General features: G+C 36.1%; 1 protein-coding gene across 1 annotated transcript; it reads left to right on the top strand.

The window, feature by feature from the left end:
• Nucleotides 1–782: 782 nt before the first annotated feature.
• LOC117343505 (N66 matrix protein-like) lies at nucleotides 783–9,939 on the top strand. The gene is made up of 2 exons (XM_033905880.1): nucleotides 783–854; nucleotides 9,367–9,939. The coding sequence occupies exons 1-2, from the start codon at nucleotides 783–785 to the stop codon at nucleotides 9,937–9,939; spliced, it is 645 nt and encodes a 214-aa protein (XP_033761771.1).
• Nucleotides 9,940–12,034: the final 2,095 nt, after the last annotated feature.

Below are 12,034 nucleotides of genomic sequence, written 5' to 3'. Positions count from 1 at the left end.
AGTGTCCACATAGATTTGAGTTCGGTTAACTGGATCAATATGTTTTTAAATAAAGACTTCAAATCACGAAACCAATAGAATCGTCACACGTTGGTCGACGTTAATTTGTTTTTCTAGAATGTTTTTTGGTAGTTTTGAATATGGTACCGAGTTGGAACGAAATTAACACGTTCTGAAAAAGAGCAAAATTAATAAATCATTGCTACTGTCAACAATGCACCAACTTTGCGACAAATTAAAGATTATTATTTTTAGAGAAAAATGCTGTTAACACAGGTGGCAATTGTTGAAATCGGTGACAAAGCTGTTTACTGTTTCCTTCAATGCACGTGATTAAACTATCAGGAGTGTTGACAAGAAAAGGCTATAATTAGTGGAATACATTTAACGAGGAGTTCATAGCCGTTTTCACCAAATGGAAACATTGAAGACGATTCAGCAGGGCCCATTTTTTTCATTGTAATGAGTTAACACCTGAGATGAAACCGTGTTTCCTGTAACATTCTTTTGATTCATTCAGTTGCAATTGCGCCAGAACAGGAAAAATACACACTCTTGGCAAGTGCCCTGAGAGGAAACAAACCCAGATCTCTGGAGTGATAATCTCTGGCTCTACTAATTTTACCCAAAGCAGCATGCTCTATAATCTGGATGAAAGACACCTATTTAACACTATTTACAAACCACAGAGACCCGTTTACACTAATTATGATTTTCTTGCCATTGCCAAAATTTCAACCGATACTCTTAATACCAAAATCACGGGTTTGCGCTATGCGCCAATGTCAGAGAACAAGGATAATAAACATTTCTGCCGAGTGTCCCGGCAGGAATCGAACTCGGTCTTCGCTATGGTAAGCCACAACTCTATCTAGTGAACCAAAGAAGCTAGCGCCTTCAGCTGAGTGAGAGAGGCCATATTTGCTACGTGAAAGTCACATTTAACCTTAATGCAATCAGTTTCAAAAGACACATCATGTGTCTTAATGAATAGACGTGAGAAATTGTAGCCCTACACCTTCCAGCCCTCCATCAGATCGGGTAGAGAGCATTTATTTGCCGCAAATGAATGAAAATAGAGCGGTCTTATCCCATTCTAAAGGAATCTCCATTTAGGCTGGCTGCGATGAAGCAACACAGTCATTTACATATAGATTAATCCGCAAAGACTGCTACGTCATGTATGACGTCTGTTAATGAACCTGCCATTGTGCTATGTTATCTTGAGTTTCAGCTGAATTTATATTGAGGTATTAGAGAAAATGAAGGCCGGAATATAGTCTTCGATGACGTCATTACGAAGGTAATTATCTCAGGCACGCAACCAACAGATTAATAGTAGGAATAAGAGAGAAACATTGATTTCTTAACATTCTACTTCTACCTCCACTTGTCAAAAATAATAATTTGATTAAAGTTTTATGTCGGTAGAACCTATCTTCTGAAGTTACTTTGCAGGCAGTGACGTCACGCATCAGACAAATTGACTGACATTTAGTTAGGAAATCTATATATTCAGCTAAGCGCCGACAACGACATGTTTTTATTTTTCTGATATTTTTTAAAACAATAAACCGACGCAGGAAATGTTCATTGAATCAATGATATAATATGTAAATAATTGTGATCTATCCTCTTTTAACATGTTATCTTAAGTTCCAAGAAAGCCCAAATCTGGAGAAGAATGCGTTAAGTATGATGAGCTCAGGATGAGAAAAAATGAAAACAGACTTCTTCATCGATTTTAATTCGTTTGATCGCCGTTTCCAGCCTTCTGCGTCAATAAAAATGCGTTTGATCGCGGTTTGAATTTGACGAGTTTAAATATCCTTAACGCCACTGTCTCTAATAACCAAGACCATGAGTTGACCGAATAACGTGAACTTCAAACATCTGACTCTGTGGAAGGACCGTTCAACCATACAAATGGCATGTCTTATGATATTGACAAAAAAAGTCTAGACACCTTCATTTTAACGATTCTTCTGTACCTTGCAATACAAAAGATTGATTTTAACAGACGTATTTCGCTGTCTGGATTGTATGTTGTCATGGGTAAGTCAATCTCGATGACACTTAACGTCCTGGGAGGTTTAAATCTGTAATTAAGTAAACTATTGTGCTCATAATGATCTACGTCCAACGATGATAGGTCGGCCCACTCTGATCCTAGATTGAAGAACTTATTCCTTATTATATGTGTGTGTGAGGGTGTGTGAGTGTGTTTGGGCGCAACTCAATGAGTTTGTTTTTATTTCTCCTCAATTTTTGTTAACGTCTTTCCTTTTGCTTCGGTGTCTTCTCAGTTTCTGTTGTTGTCCGTCCTTTTGTTTTTCTGTCTCCTTGGTTCATGCTATTGTCTTTTGTTCTGTCTTGATGTCTTCTCGGTTTTTGATGTTGTTTTTTGGTGTCTTCTGAGTTCTTATTGTTGTCTTTACTTTTGTTTTGGCGTCTCCTCAGTTCCCCTTGTTGTTTTTCCTATTGCTTTGGTGTCTCCTGAGTTCTTATTATTGCCTTTACTTTTGTTTTTTCGTGATGTCTTCTCGGTTTGTGATGTTATTTTTCCTTTTGCTATGATGCCTCCTGAATTCCTGTTGTTGTCTCTCCTTTTGTTTTGATGTCTCCTCAGTTCCTGTTGATATCCTTCCTTTAGTTTTGATGTCTCCTCAGTTCCTGTTGTTGTCTCTCCTTTAGTTTTGGTGTCTCCTCAGTTCCTGTTGATATCTTTCCTTTAGTTTTGGTGTCTCCTCAGTTCCTGTTGTTGTCTCTCCTTTAGTTTTGGTGTCTCCTCAGTTCCTGTTGATATCTTTCCTTTAGTTTTGGTGTCTCCTCAGTTCCTGTTGTTGTCTCTCCTTTAGTTTTGGTGTCTCCTCAGTTTCTGTTGTTGTCTTTTCTTTTGTTTTGGTGTCTCCTCAGTTCCTGTTGATATCTTTCCTTTAGTTTTGGTGTCTCCTCAGTTCCTGTTGATATTTTTCCTTTTGCTATGATGTCTCCTGAATTCCTGTTGATATCTTTCCTTTTGTTTTGGTGTCTCCTCAGTTCCTGTTGATATCTTTCTTGTTTTGATGTCACATCAGTTCATGATGTTGTTTTATCCTTTGGTTTTGGTGTCTCCTCAGTTCCTGTTGTTGTTTTATCCTTTGGTTTTGGTGTCTCCTCAGTTCCAGATGTTGTCTTTCAATTAGTTTTGGTGTCTCCTCTGTCCCTGTTGTTGTCCTTCCTTCTGTTTTGGTGTCTCCTCAGTTCCTGTTGTTTTGTTTTGTTTTGGTGTCTCTACAGTTCTTGTTGTTTCTGTTTCTTTCTGTTTTGGTGTCTCCTCAGTTCCTGTTGTTTTGTTTTGTTTTGGTGTCTCCTCAGTTCCTGTTGTTTTGTTTTGTTTTGGTGTCTCCTCAGTTCCAGTTGTTTCTGTTTCTTTCTGTTTTGGTGTCTCCTCAGTTCCTTTTGTTTTCTTTCCTTTTGTTATTTTTTTTCTCTTAGGGTCTCTGATGTTGCTGCTCCTTGTATCAGCGTTGTTGTATTGTTTTTGATCTGGTGACGAGGATGAGGTTTATTTTTATTTATATCATTTTAACAAAACCATGCAAAAATAAATTACCCTTATTCCGTTAAGGCACCATTATATACACCACCTAACCCTGCAATAATCCAGCTTTTCCAATTACGGAATCACACGTTCACAATCACGATTTGACACAGTTTAAGATATACATAATGCATAAGTTCATTTACATATTTATTAAAAGATGAAGCATTCGCGAGAATCGTGACGTCTGTGGACCGAGTCTATAGAGCTCTGTCCTAATTTGAATACAAAGAATGTTTTTGAAATCCCAACATGCACCGACATCACAATAAGTTACCGCGTTGTTTCTGTGTTGACAAGAAATCAATAATTGAATTGTTCTGGAAATTACTTAAAGCGACTTTAACTGTAAACATCATCGTTGGAAAATATTATCAAGCCTAATAATTTAAAAAAAAAACATATCATAAAACTAAGACTTTCCATTAATTACGAAAGCTCATAACGAGTTCCATAGATTTTGAGTCAGAAGTCCGGTTTTATTTACAATTGTGTATTCGTTCGGCGCGAAAACATGTCGAGAACTGTTGTTGATATCTTCATAGGGGGAGCAAACTAACGGGCGCATTTATATTAAAGTTTCATTTTTTATCGTAATATTTTATTCTAAAGATTTATTCGGCGAATACTAGAGTTTACCCCGCTTGTCATTGTGATTAACCGACTGCGTTATATCTCATGCTTCCATTCATTTAAGAAATTCTATGACCTTATATATGTTCTGGTTTGATATGATATCCGAAAGCGTCCGCAACAAGGGGCTAAAGTGTACCGTTTACCGTATCATATATATAGATAAAGAATCAAAAGTTCTTGCTGTCAAAAAACAAAATGTTCATGCATAGATGCATCTTCTAATGTGAAACAATTTTCTTTCTTTTTATTTATTTTTTTTAATTTCTCGCTTTCTCTTTTTTTGTTTGTTTTTTGTTTTGTTTTTGTTTTTGTTTTTGTTTTTGTTCTTTTCACTCAAAGTCAAAAATTCCGTTCAGCTTCAAATACTTAACATGAAATATCCCTTTTCTAAATAGGCCAAATCAACTTAATATTACACATGGATAAGGAATCTGCCACAACACGACAAATAATATCTAGAACATACACGTAAAGACAGATATTTGACTGGTATCGATTTTTCTTCATCAAAACGCATCATTACACTCGCAATTGAACATAGATAGAAAAGAAGACGTTTCTATCTATAGATTAGTAAGTTAACTATCTAATGAGTCAAATTTAATAAAATACCAGCATTTGGTCGAAAGCTTAGTCTTGCAATCACAACTAACTCATATTTCTTCTTGTTATGGGTTTTGACTATTCAATACATGGAAATATTTTTTTCGGAAAATATTATCCAAGTTGTGTTGCTTTTTATGGTCAACATTTGTGGTGACATTTATGAAAAATTAATACTGGAATATGTTCTATTTAACAACAGTGGAATGCGTTCTCATATTAATTGAATAGATTTATCGTCACAATGACTGGAATACATTCTCGTCACAATGACTAGAGTACGTTCTCGTCACATTTATCGGAATACGTTATCGTCACATTTATTGGAATATGTTCTCATCACATTTATTGGAATACATTCTCGTCACATTTATTGGAATACATTCTCGTCACATTTATTGGAGTGCGTTCTCGTCACATTTATTGGAATACGTTCTCGTCACATGTATTGGAATACGTTCTCGTCACATTTATTGGAATACGTTCTCGTCACATTTATTGGAATACGTTCTCGTCACATTTATTGGAGTGCGTTCTCGTCACATTTATTGGAATACGTTCTCGTCACATGTATTGGAATACGTTCTCGTCACATATATTGGAATACGTTCTCGTCACATATATTGGAATACGTTCTCGTCACATTTATTGGAATACGTTCTCGTCACAATGATAAGAGTACACTTTCGTCACATTTATTGGAATTCATTCTCGTCACATTTATTGGAATACATTCTCGTCACAATGATTAGAGTACATTCTCGTCACATTTATTGGAGTGCGTTCTCGTCACATGTATTGGACTACGTTCTCGTCACATTTACTGGAATACATGTATGTTCTCGTCACATTTATTGGAATATGTTCTCGTCACATTTATTGGAATACGTTCTCGTCACATTTATTTGAACATGTTCTCGTCACAATGATTAGAGTACATTCTCGTCACATTTATTAGAATACGTTCTCGTCACAATGATTAGAGTACATTCTCTTCACATTTATTGGGATATGTTCTCGTCACATTTATTGGGATATGTTCTCTTCACATTTATTGGGATATGTTCTCGTCACATTTATTGGAATATGTTCTCGTCACATTTATTGGAATACGTTCTCGTCACAATGACTAGAGTACGTTCTCGTCACATTTATCGGAATACGTTCTCGTCACATTTATTGGAATACATTCTCGTCACATTTATTGGAATACATGTATGATCTCATCACATGTATTGGAATACGTTCTCGTCACATTTATTGGAGTGCGTTCACGTCACATTTATTGGAGTGCGTTCTCGTCACATTTATTGGAATACGTTCTCGTCACATGTATTGGAATACGTTCTCGTCACATATATTGGAATACGTTCTCGTCACATATATTGGAATACGTTCTCGTCACATATATTGGAATACGTTCTCGTCACATTTATTGGAATATGTTCTCGTCACATTTATTGGAATATGTTCTCGTCACATTTATTGGAATATGTTCTCGTCACATGTATTGGAATACGTTCTCGTCACATATATTGGAGTGCGTTCTCGTCACATTTATTGGAATACGTTCTCGTCACATTTATTGGAATATGTTCTCGTCACATATATTGGAATACGTTCTCATCACATATATTGGAATACGCTCTCGTCACATTTATTGGAATAAGTTCTCGTCACAATGATAAGAGTACACTTTCGTCACATTTATTGGAATACATTCTCGTCACATTTATTGGAATACATTCTCGTCACATTTATTGGAATACATTCTCGTCACATTTATTGAAGTGCGTTCTCGTCACATGTATTGGACTACGTTCTCGTCACATTTACTGGAAAACATGTATGTTCTCATCACATTTATTGGAATACATTCTCGTCACATTTATTGGAGTGTGTTCTCGTCACATTTATTGAAATATGTTCTCGTCACATTTATTGGAATACGTTCTCGTCACATTTATTGGAGTGCGCTCTCGTCACATTTATTGAAATATGTTCTCGTCACATTTATTGGAATACGTTCTCGTCACATTTATTTGAACATGTTCTCGTCACAACGACTGGAATTCATTCTCGTCACAATGATTAGAGTACATTCTCGTCACATTGACTAGAATACGTTCTCGTCACAATGATTAGAGTACATTCTCTTCACATTTATTGGGATATGTTCTCGTCACATTTATTGGAATATGTTCTCGTCACATTTATTGGAATACGTTCTCGTCACATTTATTGGAATACATTCTCGTTACAATGACTAGAGAACGCTGTCGTCACATGTATCGGAATACGTTCTCGTCACAGTTATTGGAATACGTTCTCGTCACATTTATTGGAGTGCGTTCTCGTCACATTTATTGGAATATATTCTCGTCACAATAACTACAGTACGCTCTCGTCACATTTATCGGAATACGTTCTCGTCACAGTTATTGGAATACATTCTCGTCACAATGAACAGAGTACGTTCTCGTCACATTTATTGGAATACGCTCTCGTCACAATACTGGAATAAGTTCCGGTACAGTCATGTACGTTCGTCATTCATATTATCACGCGCTCGAAATGGATTCGCATTATCGATCCATGGTGATAAAGGGTATTACAAAAATTATAACATAAATACCAACGAAGAATTTAGATCTTATTTTTAAATCCTGTAATGTTAGGGCAGTCGAGAACGACAGTGACAGGCCATCCGCATTCGATTTGTTTACACTAATCTCTCTATACATATTGTCTCCCTTCTGTCTGTAAATATCCGGCTCGTTGTAGGTTCAGTGATATCTGATATTATTTGTGCAGGTTTTAAATGATTTTAATAATGATTTATATACACGCTGACGTGGGGTTACCAGGGCGACCGCCATAACATTTAATGGCCCAAATTCATGTGTTTGATCTGATGTGACGTAATGTGCGAAACTGATATTCACCGTTAATCAATATCGTGGAGTTAAAAGTTAAAAAAAAACTAATCATCGTTTTTTATTAGAATTTACACTAAATGTTTTAAGGACAAATGGTAAAAGTACGACTTTTTTTTTCTTCTTTTTTTTCCGTTTTTTGTTTTATGTCATCAAAAAACCCTAACAAAACTTAGGGGGAAAAAAACAACAAAAAACAAAATCTCGATATCCCGACCTAGTGTTCCGAACATGACAGGTTATGAAGCCAACTGTATAAGCTAAATCGCTGTTGTACGGGATCGAAAACATATTTTACGAAAACTTCGGGATTGTTCCATTGCCTAACTTTTTTGTTAACATTGGTCTTTCTCTTGGCTTGCATTACGTAAGGGGCCATACTTACTACGCCAGTAATAATTCAAATGTCCGAGCCCCAAAAATCCCTGCCACCTATCATAGTAAGTATGCATACAATATTTACCATTTCTCAGATACGGGTATTCATAGAGTCAATTTTTTACCATAATGGATTTGTCGATGAAATAGAAAGCATCTCGGCTAAATAGAGGTTTATTGTTGTAAATGTCGATATTCCAATATGAACGTGATGTAATGAGATATGACAAATGGTCTCGGTGACGTCATAAGCCAGCTGTTTAAATATACTTTACCTGGTTTTTTCTTCAAATCATCGAGTTCAGCTACCTGGCTTTGTGTGACCATTTATTCTGGCAGATGTAATAACTACGTCCCCGTTGTATATTTCGATATTCGGATCGATATCACATGTTGAAATGAACATCGATGTACATCAATCGAATTGGACCATTGTACAGAGCGGGTCTAGATAATTGATTGCATATTTGATTGATTGCCTTCTTGTCGACGTATTAGGAGACAGTTTTAATACAATTATCATCCGTGTTATTTGAAGAAGCGTTTTGTTTGTTTTTGGCACGTTCAGAATTTGCCGTTGTTAACGTTCATTCTCTATCGAATTGTTGAGGTTTGCCGAAAGTTTAAAATTTTCAAGATTTATTGTAAACGATGTCATTCCAGTACGCAATTTTAAAGCAGAATTTTTCGGGATAATATTTTAGAGATTTCTGATACAATTTCTTTGTTTGTTATGAAACAATTATACCAAATCCATTATCTTAAAATGGTGTTGTTCAAGTGTTTTTGAAAAAAGATTATTTTAACTCGACACATATTTCAGACACTTCATAACACAAGATATAGAGGATATCTAACAGTGTCTTCAGTAATACCAAATATATTTCACGAGTGGGCTAATATTTTGATATTTTTCACGAGTGCGCAGCACGAGTGAAAAATATCAAAATATTAGCCACACGAGTGAAACATATTTGGTATTACTGAAGACACTGTTAGATATTCTGTTTATTACATTTTTTATCAACAAAAAAACCTACCCCGTATGCTAACTAGGCCTAATGTAAACAAAAAAAGTAGTTCCCCCTGTCCAGGTGCTGACATATATGTCGGGCTTTCTGATTGGTCAATTATTTTGGTATTTTCGAATCATTAATTTGATTGGTCAAATCAGCAAAAGTGATATTTTCACTATCACTTTTATAGAATGAATACTTTTTGATATTTCAGAACGATATTTGTGTCTCAGGACAGAATGACCGAGTTGTCTTAGGACAGAACGGTCGAGATGTTTCAGGACAGAACGGTCGAGATGTTTCAGGACAGAACGGTCGTGGTGTTTCAGGACAGAACGGTCGTGGTGTTTCAGGACAGAACGGCCGAGTTTTCTTAGGACAGAACGGTCGAGATGTTTCAGGACAGAACGGTCGTTGTGTTTCAGGACAGAACGGTCGTGGTGTTTCAGGACAGAACGGCCGAGTTTTCTTAGGACAGAACGGTCGAGATGTTTCAGGACAGAACGGTCGAGATGTTTCAGGACAGAACGGCCGAGGTGCCTCAGGACAGAACGGCCGAGGTGCCTCAGGACAGAACGGTCGAGGTGTCTCAGAACAGAACGGCCGAGGTGCCTCAGGACAGAACGGCCGAGGTGCCTCAGGACAGAACGGCCGAGGTGCCTCAGGACAGAACGGCCGAGGTGCCTCAGGAACTAATATTAGTACTCAGAGAGATAAAATCAAACAACGGATATACCTTGTTTACAGTGCTCGTTTACTATATCCATTTTCTACATTTTGTATGTAATGTCTACAAAGTGACATTGTACAAGTGTACCTTACATATCAAGTCAATCACGTTCGATATTCATAAGTATGCCCGATACACACTGGTTCTAAATTTGTGAACGTGACATCAACTGAAATTTTTAGAGGGAGGTTATTTGCGATGAAGTGTTTGTGTCTCATCGGGAGTGCATGTGTTCATAAGTATTATTAAATTGATTTATTTGCACCCAAACCAACTGCATCTACAATGACACATTATTAATTATTTACAAATCAATTCATTTTCAGTGTTGCATTGTCCGGTAATAAAATGTCGCATAATTTAAAAGCTGTAACTGATGACAATGTGGCGCTTTGCCTTGGCAATGGTTATGGCAATCACCAAAGTGGAAAGAGGTATCATATCAGATTGTAGGAAGAGCTAACGTATTGTAGAGACCAACCAACCAATTGTTTTCCCATAGACCTTAGTGTTAACGTTTTGGATTATTTCATTCAAATGCTTGAATTAAATATGACGATTATGGTTTATAACAAAAGTTTAGGGTCTGATATAACACCTAATCAAAAAAAAAAAGTTGGGTCCTTCAGCTCAAATTTTCTCCAGGGTAGCCATTTTGAAAATAGGTGAATTTCGCAGTAAAAATTCTCAAAAATCTTAAATGTTTACCTGTTTACTATTATTACGTGAACTTTTGGGAAAAAAACCAATCGGACTTAAGAAATTTATATCAACATTTCTTATTGATAGTTACCTATCAGGCTACATATCTATTTTCTCACTTCATAACATACTGGCCAATCAGTGGCTGCCAGACATTTTATCCTTGGCTCAACGTTCTATACACAGGGGCTGTTTCAAAAAAAAAAATTTCAATTGGTTGGTTGTTCCCCTGTATTGTCAGTAATATAGCGGCCGTTCAGAATCTATGTATTTCCAAAACTATACATGTTGCCATGGATAAGGTATGTACAAAAATGGATATATCTGTATATCAGGCCCCCTACCCCTCTAAGACTCTCAAACTAAAGGGAAGTCCATATCGGCCTAACTATGTATACCAGAATATATGGGCAAAGAAATAATTCTAACAGTGTGGACAATGAAAAATGTAACATTCTCGAGGCAACCCGCCCCTTTATCAAGACACAAAGAATACAAATACAATCATATGATCATATTTAAACAATACCACCCCGTTATTTGTACAAAGAAGACAAAACTTCATCTCGAAATATGAACAGGTTAACTCACTACCCTGTTAACAAAGTTATGATATTTTACAGAATTTAATCCACGGAAGTTCGTTGAGAACAAACGATGCATAAAGAAAGCATTTATAGTATTCTTCTGATTGTGTTTTATTATCTGCCTCGTTCTGAGATACCATCTCCATGTTTTTAGAACCTCTATCCGACAGGAGACCGCAGTGTGATCACACAATATTACGATAATCAGCCCTTTGATGTTGATAAAAAGATCGATAATTACTTCAAAGTACTGATTTGGACATATATATATATATATATATATATATATATGTTTCGAAATATTTATAATTAGATTTTACAGGAAATAGACTTGTTTTTTCTTTGTTTATCTATTTATGAAGTATCTATATTTAGATCAAGATATTTTTGAAGTTCTGTCGTGCTAGTGTGATTTCGGTACAGCTTTTTTGTCGTTTCTTTATAGTTTCAATATAATTACATTTATCATTCTATAGCTTACGTTTGCGCACGTCAAGTCAAATCAAAGTGGTTAAGATTCATCACGATATGCATTAAGGAAAGAAACACAACAATAACTTAATGATGTCACGTACGTGTTTGTGTTGTGCACTTAATTAACAAAAAAATACATATGAGTATTATACAGGCCTAGGTTTGAAGGCGACACACGATTTGAACATACAACACCTTTCCGGAATTAGAAAAAGATTAGAAAAAGTTCTTGTAATCATTCAAGAAATTAGTGTTTAAAAGACTCTTCCATGCGATTTTCAAATCGGTTACTTTAAACTCCAGTCATTGCATGATACTTTGGTAGTCAGGCTAGGAAGTGTTGTACGTCCTTACTTTTGAAGACAAAGAACCCGAGTGGTTGGGCCAAA

This window comes from Pecten maximus, chromosome 2 (assembly GCF_902652985.1).
Source record: "Pecten maximus chromosome 2, xPecMax1.1, whole genome shotgun sequence".
Taxonomy (NCBI): Eukaryota; Metazoa; Mollusca; class Bivalvia; order Pectinida; family Pectinidae; genus Pecten; species Pecten maximus.
This window is presented reverse-complemented; position numbering and strand designations above follow the sequence as displayed.

Bases quoted from the DNA above. Each gene is read 5' to 3' on its own strand.
- LOC117343505 (XM_033905880.1), top strand. From the start codon at position 783: ATGTCAGAGAACAAGGATAATAAACATTTCTGCCGAGTGTCCCGGCAG. The intron at 855-9,366 runs GTAAGCCACAAC...TTGATATTTCAG, and splicing joins CGAACTCGGTCTTCGCTATG to AACGATATTTGTGTCTCAGG.